Source organism: Styela clava, chromosome 14, assembly GCF_964204865.1.
Source record: "Styela clava chromosome 14, kaStyClav1.hap1.2, whole genome shotgun sequence".
NCBI classification, from domain to species: domain Eukaryota; kingdom Metazoa; phylum Chordata; class Ascidiacea; order Stolidobranchia; family Styelidae; genus Styela; species Styela clava.
The window spans coordinates 2,772,334-2,787,454 of NC_135263.1; the positions used below are offsets into that span (position 1 = coordinate 2,772,334).

Consider the following 15,121-nt stretch of genomic DNA (forward strand, 5'->3'; position numbering starts at 1 on the left):
AGTATAAAATGTTGAAAAAAATACTTTATACGGACCAGAGCACTATTGCTTATTTCGGATCAGCATCATATTGTCTCAAGACATGGCCAATTATTAGGGCATCAAACGGCTTGTTAAAATTTAGAAAACTGTCATTCCCAACAAGAAACCATCAGTAGCCCAATTAGTAACGCATTTTTAAACTGCCAATTATGGTTATTGTTTAACATTTGAGATTCAAGCCTACATTTACGAATGCCGTCAATCATGTTTTGTCGACGTACAAATGAATCATCCCATTGGCATACACGACCAGTATAACCAATGGAAGTTGGTCGCCAGATAGTAAAGTTCAGTATGGTGATCGGGTCGTGAATAAAACGCCGTTAGGTCAGGTTCTGAATAGTATAGCACTGTAGGTCAAAGATAGGAAAGTTGTGGCAGATAGGGCAGTGGGTCTAGAAGAGAAAGGTTGAGGGAGATAGAGTGGTGGTTCGAGGATGGGGAAGTTGGGGAGATAGGCAGTGGGTCGAGGATAGCGTAGAGGGTCGAGGATAGGAAGGTTGAGGGAGATAGGGCAGTGGGTCGAGGATAGCAAAGTCCAGGCAGGTCGGTCAGTGAGTCGAGGATAGGTAAGTAGATGGACATAGGGCAGTGGGTCGAGGACTGTTTCCGAGTAAACGAATAGCTGGCGGAGGCCCTAAGCGTCTCCTGAGGCTCCGTACGGAGCACTTTAAGAACCTAAAATCTACGTAGAAGGATATAGCAATTCGAACAACTGAGTAACGAATGTTTCCCGGACTTTTGGTCTGTTGAATTCTTCCTCTTTACACTCTACCATTGAAAAATTATTGGTACTTATTTCAAGAATGGTTTTGCGAGTTTAGGACTTATATTTACCAAAACACAACTAAAATCTAACAAATAACACGCGAAAACTGACAAAACGAGCTAATATTCACAACCATGAAAATTCAATCATTCATCCCAATTCAATTCTCGACCCTCTGTCCTATCTCCCTCCACTTTACTATTCTCGATCCGCTGCCCTGTCTCCCTCGCCTCGGCCAACTGCTCCACCTCCCCCAACTTTCCTTTCCTCGATCCACCGCCCTATCTCCTTCAACATTCGATCCACTGTCCTATTTCCTCCAACCTTCCTATCCCCTTCAACTTTTTTATCCTTGCCTCATTGCCCTATCTCCCTAAACTTTTCCATCCTCCATCCACTGCACTATCTGCCTCAAGCTTCCCACTCTCGACCCACTATTCGACCTCCCTCTACTTACTTATCTTCGACCCACGTCGCTATACCACTCAGTACCTAACCTAACGGCGCTATAGCCACGACTCGATCGTCAAAACGAACTTTACCATCTTGCGACCAACTTCCATATGTTATACTGGTCGAGTATGCCAATGAGAGGATTCAATCGTACGTCCACAAAACATGATTGGAGGCATTTGTAAATGTAGGCTGAATTGCAATTGGTAATCAATAACCATAATTAGTGGCTTAAAAATGTGCTACTAATTAGGCTACTGATGACATCAGGTTTGGAGTCACTGTTTTTTTGAAATTTTAACAGGCCATTCGATATCGAAGTATCTGAGTTCCTTTTCACAAACTCATTCAATGTCGCCTGTACTTCCGTGCAAGGCAAAACGACGAGGAAATATTCAAATATTTACGCGCTTGGTCTTTTTCAACGAATGTTCTGCCATATCCTGCATTTTTTAATCCTACTCAGATAGTTGTATATACAAATTTCTTTTACGTTACTGAGAAGGCTTAAAACTCAAAACCGGTCAAAAATATAAGTCTCTCAGTGAGTGTAATCCCATCCAAACTATTTTTAATCCCAGAAATGTTTTGTCGTAGCTAGCGTTGCCAACTGCCCTTTAATTCAGCGTATAGTCGCAAAATTGAGCTTATCTTATCTGCAACTTAATGAAGTTGCAAAGGACGCAGTTCCTACGTTATCTTTGGCATCGCTTTTACTATAAAATGTTGAAAAAAATACTTTATACGGACCAGAGCACTATTGCTTATTTCGGATCAGCATCATATTGTCACAAGACTCACGACATGGCCAATTATTAAGGGCATCAAACGGCTTGTTAAAATTTAGGAAACTGTCATTCCCATCAAGAAAGCATCAGTAGCCCAATTAGTAACACATTTTTAAACTGCCAATTATGGTTATTGTTTGCCATTTGAGATTCAAGCCTACATTTACAAATGCCGTCAATCATGTTTTGTCGACGTACAAATGAATCATCCCATTGGCATTCACCGCCAGTATAACCAATGGAAGTTGGTGTGGTGATCGGGTCGTGGATAAAGCGCCGTTAGGTCAGGTACTGAATATTATAGCACTGTAGATCAAATAAGTTGTGGCAGATAGGGCAGTGGGTCGAGTGAAGGAAGGTTGAGAGAGATAGAGCGGTAGTTCGAGGCTGTGGAAGTTGGGGAGGAGGGTCGAGGATAGGAAGGTTGAGGGAGATAGGGCAGTGGGTCGAGAATAGGAAGGTTCAGGGAGGTCGGGCAGTGGGTCGAAGATATGTGAGTAGATGTACATTGGGCAATGAATCAGGGACAGTTTTCGATTAAACGAATAGCTCGCGGAGGCCCTAATTGTCTCCCGAGGCTCTGTAAGGAGCACTTTAAAAACTAAAAGTCTACGTAGAACGATATAACAACGCGAACAACTAAGTAGCGAATGTTTCCCCGACTTTTGATCTGTTGAATTCTTCCTCTTTACACTCTACCATTGAAAAACTATTAGTACTTATTTCAATAATGGTTTTGCGAGTTTGGGACTTATATTTACCAAAACACAACTAAAATCTAACAAATAACACGCGAAAACGGACAAAACGAGGTAATATTCACAACCATGAAAATTCAATCATTCATCCCAATTCAATTCTCGACCCACTGCCCTATCTCCCTCCAATTTCCTATTCTAGATCCGCTGCCCTGTCTCCCTCGCCTCAGCCAACTGCTCCACCTCCCTCAACTTTCCTTTCCTCGACCCACCGCCCTATCTCCTTCAACCTTTCTATCCGCGATCCACTGTCCCATTTCCCCCAACCTTGACATCCCTTCAATCTTTTTATCCTCGACTCATTGCCTTATCTCCCTCGATCCACTGCACTATCTGCCTCAAGCTTCCCACCCTCGACCCACTGTCCGACCTCCCTCAACTTACTTATCTCCGACCCACGACGCTATACCACTCAGTACCCAACCTAACGGCGCTATAACCACGACTCAATTTTAAAAACGAACTTTACCATCTTGCGACCAACTTCCATGTGTTATACTGGTCGAGTATGCCAATAAGAGGATTCAATCGTACGTCGACAAAACATGATTGGAGGCATTCGTTACTGTAGGCTGGAATCTCAATTGGTAATCAATAACCATAATTAGTGGCTTAAAAATGTGATGAGGAAATAATCAAATATTTATCAACGAATGTTCTGCCATATCCTGCATTTTTTAATCCTACTCAGATAGGTGTATATACAAATTTCTTTTACGTGACTGAGAAAGCTGAAAAGTCAAAAATATAATCGCTCAGTGAGTGTAATCCCATCCAAACTATTTTTAAGCCATGAAACGTTTTGTCGTAGCTAGCGTTGCCAACTGCCCTTTAATTCAGCGTATAGTCCAAAAATTGAGCTTATCTTATCTGCAACTTAATGAAGTTGCAAAGGACGCAGTTCCCACGTTTTAGTATAAAATGTTGAAAAAAATAGTTTATACAGACCAGAGCACTATTGCTTATTTCGGATCAGCATCATATTGTCTCAAGACATGGCCAATTATTAGGGCATCAAACGGCTTGTTAAAATTTAGAAAACTGTCATTCCCAACAAGAAACCATCAGTAGCCCAATTAGTAACGCATTTTTAAACTGCCAATTATGGTTATTGTTTAACATTTGAGATTCAAGCCTACATTTACGAAGGCCGTCAATCATGTTTTGTCGACGTACAAATGAATCATCCCATTGGCATACACGACCAGTATAACCAATGGAAGTTGGTCGCAAGATAGTAAAGTTCAGTATGGTGATCGGGTCGTGAATAAAACGCCGTTAGGTCAGGTTCTAAATAGTATAGCACTGTAGGTTAAAGATAGGAAAGTTGTGGCAGATAGGGCAGTGGGTCTAGAAGAGAAAGGTTGAGGGAGATAGAGTGGTGGTTCGAGGATGGCGAAGTTGGGGAGATAGGGCAGTGGGTCGAGGATAGGGAGATAGCGTAGAGGGTCGAGGATAGGAAGGTTGAGGGAGATAGGGCAGTGGGTCGAGGATAGCAAAGTTCAGAATTCTTCCTCTTTACACTCTACCATTGAAAAATTATTGGTACATATTTCAAGAATGGTTTTGCGAGTTTAGGACTTATATTTACCAAAACACAACTAAAATCTAACAAATAACACGCGAAAACTGACAAAACGAGCTAATATTCACAACCATGAAAATTCAATCATTCATCCCAATTCAATTCTCGACCCTCTGCCCTATCTCCCTCCACTTTACTATTCTCGATCCGTTGCCCTGTCTCCCTCGCCTCGGCCAACTGCTCCACCTCCCCCAACTTTCCTTTCCTCGACCCACCGCCCTATCTCCTTCAACATTCGATCCACTGTCCTATTTCCTCCAACCTTCCTATCCCCTTCAACTTTTTCATCCTTGCCTCATTGCCCTATCTCCCCAAACTTTTCCATCCTCCATCCACTGCACTATCTGCCTCAAGCTTCCCAACCTCGACCCACTATTCGACCTCCCTCAACTTACTTATCTTCGACCCACGGCGCTATACCACTCAGTACCTAACCTAACGGCGCTATAACCACGACTCGATCGTCAAAACGAACTTTACCATCTTGCGACCAACTTCCATGTGTTATACTGGTCGAGTATGCCAATGAGAGGATTCAATCGTACGTCCACAAAACATGATTGGAGGCATTTGTAAATGTAGGCTGAATCGCAATTGGTAATCAATAACCATAATTAGTGGCTTAAAAATGTGCTACTAATTAGGCTACTGATGGCATCAGGTTTGGAGTCACTGTTTTTTGAAATTTTAACAGGCCATTCGATATCGAAGTATCTGAGTTCCTTTCCACAAACTCATTCAATGTCGCTTGTACTTCCGTGCAAGGCAAAACGACGAGGAAATATTCAAATATTTACGCGCTTGGTCTTTTTCAACGAATGTTCTGCCATATCCTGCATTTTTTAATCCTACTCAGATAGTTGTATATACAAATTTCTTTTACGTTACTGAGAAGGCTTAAAACTCAAAACCGGTCAAAAATATAAGTCTCTCAGTGAGTGTAATCCCATCCAAACTATTTTTAATCCCAGAAATGTTTTGTCGTAGCTAGCGTTGCCAACAGCCCTTTAATTCAGCGTATAGTCGCAAAATTGAGCTTATCTTATCTGCAACTTAATGAAGTTGCAAAGGACGCAGTTCTTACGTAATCTTTGGCATCGCTTTTACTATAAAATGTTGAAAAAAATACTTTATACGGACCAGAGCACTATTGCTTATTTCTGATCAGCATCATATTGTCACAAGACTCACGACATGGCCAATTATTAAGGGCATCAAACGGCTTGTTAAAATTTAGGAAACTGTCATTCCCATCAAGAAAGCATCAGTAGCCCAATTAGTAACACATTTTTAAACTGCCAATTATGGTTATTGTTTGCCATTTGAGATTCAAGCCTACATTTACAAATGCCGTCAATCATGTTTTGTCGACGTACAAATGAATCATCCCATTGGCATTCACGACCAGTATAACCAATGGAAGTTGGTCGCAAGATAGTAAAGTTAAGTGTGGTGATCGGGTCGTGAATAAAGCGCCGTTAGGTTCAGGTACGGAATAGTATAGCACTGTAGGTCAAAGATAGGTAAGTTGTGGCAGATAGGGCAGTGGGTCGAGAAGAGAAAGGAATTCGTGAATGTAGGCTGAAATCTCAATTGGTCCTAAAAAAGCGCTACTAATTAGGCTACTGATGGCATGGGGTTTGGAGTCACTGTTTTTGAAATTTTATCAGGCCTTTCGATATCGAAGTATGAGTTTCTTTCCACAAACTCATTCAATGTCGCCTGTATTTCCGTGCAAGGCAAAACGATGAGGAAATAATCAAATATTTATCAACGAATGTTCTGCCATATCCTGCATTTTTTAATCCTACTCAGATAGGTGTATATACAAATTTCTTTTACGTGACTGAGAAAGCTGAAAAGTCAAAAATATAATCGCTCAGTGAGTGTAATCCCATCCAAACTATTTTTAAGCCATGAAACGTTTTGTCGTAGCTAGCGTTGCCAACTGCCCTTTAATTCAGCGTATAGTCGAGGATAGAGAGTTAAGAATCAATACCAATACATACATACGATCAATAAAACACAGTGACAGACGTATAGTAACTATATTAAGTCAACGAGATCAGAATTGTGATATTTGGCTACCCTATGTATTATGATTTAATTTTAGAACGATTATGCCGATCCTAATCAATTTAAAATAATCATGTTATAACTAGCTAATTAGCCGCACATACTATCAAACTTACTGTTGAATTAATTTCTAAGTAAATTATATCAAAAACATCTTAAAAATAGTGTACAACCGTTTCAAAACTATTCATATTTAGTGAAGTTCAATATAAAATTTCTGGATGGTTTTGCAAGCCCATGCAATTCTTCTACAAATTCGTGATATCAAAAAATCGCTGATGACAAGCAAACGCAGCTGTCTCTCTTCGAGTTCTTAATGTAACGTAAAAATGATGGTTACATATTAGGTACTACATGTCATTTAGTATTGGCGAATACCCTGGAGTCGCGAGATTTTACAAAATTTCTTGTTATGAAAAATCAGGGTCGTTGAGAAAGGCTGGGGCCACTGCCCTATTAAACCCAGGCATGAATTTCCAATAAATCATAATTAGAAACTGAATACTTGATTCGTATTAGCAGTTAATTAATAAAATACCATAAATTAAAAAGCATGCCGTCCTTTTGCTGTTTTGAGTTCACCTGCTCAGCGGATCATTGCAAGTGTGGCAAGGACTGGAAATCTAAAATCGTGCATAGAGTAGTATCTGTAGAAAATCTGATTATGAATATCTACTCTATTCTCTCCACCACATGGCTGGTTACTGTAAATGACACCATAACACAAGGATTATCTAATTACTGTGGAGCTGGGAACGAAGTCAACTGTACAGTAACCGGAGAAAATTGCATAGTTTGCGTGGATCTTGGAAAAAATAATGAATGCAAAGAGCTAGGTAAGGCATATTCAGATCTCCTAACTAATCTGAGACTCTTTGAGTTAATTTCATCTCTGCTACAGCATCCTTGTATAACTTGCTTACTTCATATAGCAGCAGCGAGGAATATCATTCATTGCTTGGGTATGTATGCGATGCTCAAATCGCGGGCCTGTCATCAATTCTTCAGAATATTTACATGAATTCGAATGAACAAATCCTTTTTTAGAACAAGAAGTTGATGAACTCGTCGTGTTTTGGCTTCTTGTAGTATCCGCTATCCTGAGACTAATTGTAACAGCTGTTTTACTGCTCATGGACTGGGTATGCAGATTCAAGAAATGTTGCATAAATTGCAATAATCCCCATCCTAGAACACTGTACGCTTTGCAGTTTTTTGCAGGAAATTCCTTTTCGCATAACTTTATTGGTAAACGGAATGTCAGGTAAATACAGTCGAATTGAGTAGTAGCTTTTCTAATTTTCTTCTACAAAGTAACCCCCGATAGATTTCCGTATTCAATGCGCCAATGGCATAGTAGAAAAAGCATTTTAAATAATTGCATAAATATGTACACAGGCCGGATGTTTAGATATATATTTATTATTTAGATTTGATTGGTCTGACGGCTTCCAGTAACTACACGGCATTCAATCAAAGCCAAAAGCTGGACGACCCAGTTCCGGGAGAAGAAATATGCGGAAGATTCGGTGCCACATTCATCGTCTCGTGGGTTCTTGGTTCCCAAACAATTTTCAAAGGACTGTGTCTGTGTCTATGTGACGACGAGGAAGACAATGAAAGTGGAGGAGGCGGTGGAGGAAGCACTCAGACAACCATGTAACGGGCAATTACTGACGGAAAACTTTCCGCATTCAAATAACGACTTTTTGTGTTGACCTATAAAATACCACATACGGACAAATCGCAAGCGAGGAAAATTTCTGTTATGTCGGCTGTCGAGTGCTTGTTTATATAACTGTTCGATTCACAGCATCTTCCTACCGCAACCATGCAATATCGCATGGAACATCGCGTGGATTCGAAATGTTCATATATCTCAATTCCGTAACAGTAAAAATTAAAACCCCTCTTTATTGATCTGCATTTAACAAATCTTTTCCCGTCTTTGACAAAAACGACAAATAATAATTGTAGTCGATTTATTATCCGCTGATTTTATTTGTTCACATTAGAGATCTATGCTTGTCAAAAACTTTCACTCCACTGGCTGATTATCGATAGTTATAGTTTAGTAAAATCGCCTTTGCTTTGCAGTTTGTTAATACCGTGGAGTTGGAATGCGCCGTCAATGCTGATTCCACATTGTTCCATATGTATATAGCTTTCTTCCATATGTTTCAATCTGTTTTATGTGTAGCTTTTAACTGTGACCCCTTTCAAATATTTGAATATTATGTGACCCATTACTGGTGCCATGCTGTACTACATATGTATGTAGATATTTTTATTTGTATGCAGCATGCTATTTTAATTAAATGTAGCTTTTAGCAAACTGCTTTCAAATTTTCGAGTATAAGTCTATGTATCCATATTTTGTGTTTAAATCCTATAATTTTTCTCGCAGTCAACCTTCTTAGAACAGGTAGAGCAATTGTGCTATCGATTTTATATATGAATTTTAAATTGCCAAATAATAAATAATGAACACATAAATGGTACCGATTTCAAAATTTCCTTACAAATATGTCATTGGATGAAGCTTGAAACTGGCAAGATTGGACCACCCTGATATAGAGCGTCATTTATGGGTCTAAAAATTTTCGAATCAGTTATTTGAAGAAAATCGAATAGTGAAATATTCGAATCGGTTCAGGCAAATTTTGTTTTGTTTTTCTGTCCGCTATAAGTCGGGGTGAAAGTTCTCCAATATTCTCTTATTGGAGCCATATCCTGACATAGAATTATTTCGAAATTAAATTTACTGATTATTTTCTGACCCGCATTCCTTTTATCAGGGGTGGCCAACCTGCTTTCGACCGCGACCGACTAAAATTTTCGAAATAGCTCGCGATAGTCTAACCGGTAATAAGGTCGTACATGAACGTTGCACGACTTTGTGGTCACATTCTTAATGTAATCGCCACAACAATTTGTATTTTTATGATCCATTTAATTTGAATATAGAATTTTACCCGAAGTTAATGTTTAATCAGCTATATATTTTTTAACCTATACAATACAGATCTAATACAGATCTAACATATTAAATTGTATATATATGTGAAGGTATAGCTTTCGAGGAATTGTTTAAAACGCTCCCCAGCTGACTATACAAATAAAACGAAACAAGTTCAACCACAAAATAATAGCAAAACGATCCATACATAGGCGTAGCCAGGAACTTTTGAAGAGGGGGGGGGGGTCCCAAATTTTCGAATCACAATATTGGGCCGTAACAGCATGCGGGTCCGACCGTTTTTCAAGAGTTTCGAGGGTTTAAAAAGTGTTTCAAGCTACGAAAAAGTGTGTTACAGATTTTTTTTGTTCACATTCATAATGGGAGGGGGTTCCAAAACGCAAAACCCACCCCCAGATCCATATGTTTACTTCTTGTCCAAAAATGCAATTTTAGTTATAATTTAAGAATAAAAGTCTTACCCCGTGCGATAATTATTTTATTGCTTATTATATTGATACAATAATTATTGAGGACGGAGAGGTTATCTTCAATTGATAAAGGGAAACAAAAGTAATTCACTGAAATTCGAGTACGCTGCCCAAGCTTCGCACCAGTACTAAGTATCACGACGCCCGCGTCAAATTTTTCAAAACAAAAGCCAGTTAACAATTGAAGCTTATAACATCCCTTGCCGGCTTGTAATAAGATATATTTATTTACGTAGTTACTGTTTGTTCTTCTCCCTTTAACTGAATGGCACCATCTTCTCAACAAACAGACAACCCATGAAGCACAGTGAAAAACTATAGTAATTATATTAGCCTGTGTAGATCATAATTGAGATAAGTTTTTTTTCTGACGCTGCTGTATGTAGAATAATTTTCATCAACGTATTTGCGCAAAACTGAGAAATATATTCTCGCATCGTAACTCGGCATATACCCCAAATGTAAATGATATCTATAGCATCTTGAATCAGTGGAACATTTTCGAAAATACATATTGCGTAAAGTTTGATAGAATATTTGAATAAAGATGGTTTTTGTAAGCAGGGGCCCTCTTTTATTGATAAATACTGATTATCCACATATCAAAATTAGATATGTACCCTATTTCAGCGGGGGCGGTCATTGGCTTAGTGAGCCTCGAAAATTAAAATGTTGGATTCTTTATAAATGTTTATTGTTTCTCATTTTAATTGTTGTATATATGAATTAATGAATTCATTTTACCGTTATATGTTTTTTTGTTACGTACTGTTTTTTTTTCATGCAAGTGCGCCGTAAGTTTTTTCCTGGTAATTATTTGACCTATTTTGGGAATATGAGTTACCATAACAACATTTTTAGAAATTAAATAGTGTACTTGTTCGTATTAACAGTTATCATAAATCAAGAAGCATGCCGCATTGTTGTTGTGTTGAGTATACTCCCAAAAAGGATGTTTGTAAGAATTGCAATAAAAAAAACTTGAAATCCATATTTACGAAAGGAGTAGCTACAGGCAACCTTGCAATGAATTGCTACTCTATCGCCTCCACCAGATGGCTGGTTACTGTGAATGATACAATTACCCAAGGATTATCTAGTTACTGCGGAGCTGGAAACGAAGTCAACTGTACAGTAACTGAAGGAAATTGCACAGTTTGCTTGGATCTTGGACAAAATAATGAATGTAAAAAATTAGGTAAGACATGTTTAGTTATTCCCAAGTAATTCAAGACTCCACAGCTGACATGGGCAAATTATGGCCCGCGGCCAAATCCGGCCCTTTCGGTAATTAAATATGGCCAAGCTGATCCTGCCACAACCAAACTGAAATCAAATTTTGATGTTTTAGCTTAAAAAATAGAGCGGAGAATATGTTGAGATTTCGATTTAGTTTTGGCGCGAGGCCTATTGCTTTCAACTTTTTTCTTTTGTAACACCGTGAGGATTGTTTAACGAACGTATCTTCGTACGTCACACTTACATGGCCTGCCAGTCCAGGTCGCCAAATTTTATGGTGCCAGTCAAGAAACCTTTCTCACCCTTGATCAACAGTCTGCAAAAAAATTTGTCCACTTAGGCTGGCTGACCAAGTAAGTGTGACGTAAAAAGTTGCATTTCATGAACAATATTTACATTGTTACAAAAGAGAAAGTGGAAAACTATAAGTCTCGTGCCAAAATTAAATTTAATCTCAATCTAAACAAAATCCCTAAACTATTTTCTTAGCTCAAACATCAAAATTTGGTTTACTTTGGTTTTGGTAGCATCAGGCGGGCCATACCAAATTACCCAACGGGCCGGATTTGACCCGCGAACCATAGTTTTTCCATGTCAGTTCTACATCCTTTCTACAGCATCCCTGAATTTTTGCATACGAATCCACCCAAGTAAAAGCATGGGAAGGGCGAACAATTAGTCTACCAGGAACCGAATTGATAACTTCTGAGAATTATTGCATATTCGGTAGCATTCCTTCTAACTGTGTAAATAAATATATCAATATGTTTGAATAGCTTGACCTCTTCTTTCGAATGATTGGCTTAGAATTTTGTTGTACTAAATTATTATAGAAGTTTACAGTGAGGTGGGGCATCGAAAAGTTTTTAAACAAGTGGCGTCCAAAATATTTGAGTATTTTGTCATAAGATTATTTTAAAAAATACATTCCGCTTAAGCCTTTTTTCTCGGAATAGCTCATATTTATTGTTTCGGTTTACATGAATTCCTTAACATTTCATTATTGTTCCAGAAGATATAATATTTGAATTCATATAAAATATCTGTTATAGAACAAGAAGTCGACGAACTCATCGTGTTTTGGTTTCTAATCGGAGCCTTCATCTTAAGACTCATTGTATCAGTTGGCGTTGGACTGGTTATGCAAAATCGAGAAATGTAGCATAAGTTGCAAAAACCCACACGCCAAAACACTCGTGCTTTTGGAGTTGATTGCAGGTATTTAATTTCAAGTATATACTTTAAATACCGACAATGAACGAAATGAGGAGTCGGTCAATTACAGTCGACTTGATTCGCAAATAAAATAAATAAAACAACTTTACAAGATCTACAGCGTTTTTCTGGGCAATATATTTCCAATATTTAGATTTGGCCGACCTAATAGCTGCCAGTACCTACACGGGATACAACCGAAGCCGAAAGCTTGACGACCCAGTTCCAGGAGAGGAAATATGCGGAAGATTTGGTGCTGCATTCATCATCACTTGGGTTCGCGGTTGTCAAGCATTTATCAAAGGATTGTACCTCTGCGCATGTACCGACAATGAAGATAAGGCTCAGGGAGGCGGTGGCGGAAGCGCTCAGAGAAGCGGTGACGGAAGCGCTCAGAGAAGCGGTGGCGAAAGCGCTCAGAGAAGCGGTGGCGGAAGCGCTCAGAGAAGCGGTGGAGAAAGCGCTTAGACAAGCTTATAAAGGACGATTAACCGATGGAACTCTTTATGTGCTTACATGTGAAACAACACAAACGGGCAAACTTTCAAAATTTCTTTGTAATATATGCCATTGAATAAAGCGTGATATTTGATTGGTTACTTTTTCCTATTCGTCAACTAACTAATAATCGTATAGCGAAAATAAAGTAAATGAATTTTAAGTGTTTTTTATTTGTGGGAAAAAACAAGTGTCGCTGTCATTCTCATCTATTTCATCATTTATGTTTTTCTAAATGTAGTTGCGCACTGATAGGAACAGTCTTGCCACTCCGATACAAACGGTAGTCGTACGAAACTTCAATAACAGGATAAGTTACAATGTCACCAAACTGATAAACTTATTTCGCAACGAGTAAATTGAACAGAGAATTATACTAGGAGCGTGTATAAAAGCCTTTTGTGAATTTTAGTCATCCGGGTAAACTAGTCAAAACAATCAAGGTATTTAGGGCACTAATATGAAGACAGTTATTTTGCCTTTTTCAGGCCAATTATTGCATACGAAATTGTCAATAAAATTAGAAACCACAGCATGCATTCCAAAGAAAATAAATTACAGTATAAAAAGTCCAACATATAAAATTAAAGGTGTCATTATTTTCAGATCAAACAGAAAATAAAATAAGAGAGCTTCAAAATGCGAGAAATAAAAAATCCACAATGACATATCAATCTACCGTTTTCCACTGGAATCCGAGAGTTTTGGACATGCTTTTCAAACTTAAATCTTTAATACTATTAACTTCATACTATTTGTCAATCACTTCACCTGGTATTGTTGCCAGAGTCTAGCTTAAATATAAATATATTATTGAGTTGAATTTTTTCTATAAAGTCCGCCAAAACTTGTTATTGATATTAATGGATCTTCTCGAGCGCAGGAAAATTCTTCCAACACAATCGCATAAACTTCGATGCTCATTTTAAAAGCTGGCTCTTAGAAACTGGTTTATATATTCATATACATCAATTTTATTTACAACAATTTAACCACTTACCATAGTGAGGTATATATATAATTTCGGCCTAGTCTATCACGACCTTTTCTGGACTAATTTTAACTACTGCAGCTTGAGTAAATTTCTTTGAAAAACAGAATGACGAGTTCACAGCACTGGAAATCACTAGTTCCTTGAATGAGTCGGGTCATGAACGTATGGGGCTCTGAGTTGGCTACCACGATACCAAGAAATGGTATCCAAATGATAGTTTAATACAATGTACACCATAACAAAAGTATGCCGAGACATGGAGTAAAATCAATGCAGCCCCAGGTGAGTGAGTACGTGTCTTTCAATTTGTTTCACATCGAGTGTTTTACCGAGTTACTTAACGAACTATATTTTTCCACAGATTTATCATAACATGACTTGCAGTGTATATTTGTTCTTATAGGCTTGGCTATGTACCGGTAAGGTAGCACAAAAAGTGATTATAGATTAAAAGCTGAAGTTGAAAGACCGGGGTAAAATATAAAATTTAGATGATTTGAATAAATTTGTTTTAAAGCTGGCTGCCTTTAATCTATTTTGGGTGCTCCAGAAGTATGCGCACTAAGATGTTGCACAACCTGAATCCTAATCGATACACACATACTATGTTCAGGTTGTGCGCCATCTTGGTGCGCATACTTCTGGAGGTCCCTATTTTGTGCTTATGTGTGAAAACCGCTGTTTGGCTACAGGACTTCCGTAGTGCTTCCATAGCCGCGGATATCCACTTTGATTCCTGTTTGTTTGATGTGTTGTATGTACTACAGTGTAATACGACATTTTAATGGACGAAATTCATCAGACATGGTGAAATTCATATCAAATTTCTATGCTGATAAATTTTAATATAATATTTAAAACGTTCACACGTTGTTAGTTCAAAGTAAGGCAACCGCAGACAGTCTCAAGAGACGTATGTAAACAAAATAGTAAATAATATTCTTCTGAATGTCGAATACGTTGTATGATGAGGTCGTGCAATTAAAATTGGTCGAGTTGTGTATGTTACAAGAATTAAATTAAACAAGAGCTGAGATGCTTAGATGTCTTGTATGTGCTGCAGTGTAATTTCATCAATAGTTTAAAACGACAGATTCCCTCGTTACGTATGGCGTCCAGAAATTTGAATACCTTTTTATTTGTAGCAATAATGTATATGGAATTAACCGTTGTGCTACAACAAGTAATGTTGAAAAATCGGATTTAATATGGGCGTTGATCGGTCGTGTAACGGCCTATCTCATGGGATCGATG

General features: G+C 38.3%; 2 protein-coding genes across 4 annotated transcripts; both read left to right on the plus strand.

Annotated features, from left to right (window-relative positions):
- Positions 1-6,994: 6,994 nt before the first annotated feature.
- On the plus strand, positions 6,995-9,023 carry LOC144432081 (uncharacterized). Of its 2 annotated transcripts, XM_078120129.1 has the most exons (3): positions 6,995-7,307; positions 7,519-7,735; positions 7,902-9,023. In XM_078120129.1, the coding sequence occupies exons 1-3, from the start codon at positions 7,025-7,027 to the stop codon at positions 7,927-7,929; spliced, it is 528 nt and encodes a 175-aa protein (XP_077976255.1). In that variant the 5' UTR covers positions 6,995-7,024; the 3' UTR covers positions 7,930-9,023. The 2 variants fall into 2 exon arrangements, with proteins under 2 accessions (XP_077976255.1, XP_077976257.1); XM_078120131.1 differs by lacking the exon at positions 7,519-7,735.
- A 1,801-nt stretch (positions 9,024-10,824) lies between these two features.
- Positions 10,825-12,954, plus strand: LOC144431908 (uncharacterized). 2 transcript variants are annotated; one of them, XR_013480263.1, is made up of 3 exons: positions 10,825-11,119; positions 12,213-12,378; positions 12,530-12,954. XR_013480263.1 is itself a non-coding variant. In XM_078119666.1 (2 exons), exons 1-2 carry the CDS (start codon positions 10,834-10,836, stop codon positions 12,320-12,322), a joined length of 396 nt encoding a protein of 131 aa, XP_077975792.1. In that variant the 5' UTR covers positions 10,825-10,833; the 3' UTR covers positions 12,323-12,954. The 2 variants fall into 2 exon arrangements, 1 of the variants encoding a protein (XP_077975792.1); XM_078119666.1 differs by having other exon boundaries at positions 12,213-12,954.
- Positions 12,955-15,121: the final 2,167 nt, after the last annotated feature.

Bases quoted from the DNA above. Each gene is read 5' to 3' on its own strand.
- LOC144432081 (XM_078120129.1), top strand. From the start codon at position 7,025: ATGCCGTCCTTTTGCTGTTTTGAGTTCACCTGCTCAGCGGATCATTGC. The intron at 7,308-7,518 runs GTAAGGCATATT...ATCCTTTTTTAG, and splicing joins TAATGAATGCAAAGAGCTAG to AACAAGAAGTTGATGAACTC. The intron at 7,736-7,901 runs GTAAATACAGTC...TTTATTATTTAG, and splicing joins ATTGGTAAACGGAATGTCAG to ATTTGATTGGTCTGACGGCT.
- LOC144431908 (XM_078119666.1), top strand. From the start codon at position 10,834: ATGCCGCATTGTTGTTGTGTTGAGTATACTCCCAAAAAGGATGTTTGT. The intron at 11,120-12,212 runs GTAAGACATGTT...TATCTGTTATAG, and splicing joins TAATGAATGTAAAAAATTAG to AACAAGAAGTCGACGAACTC.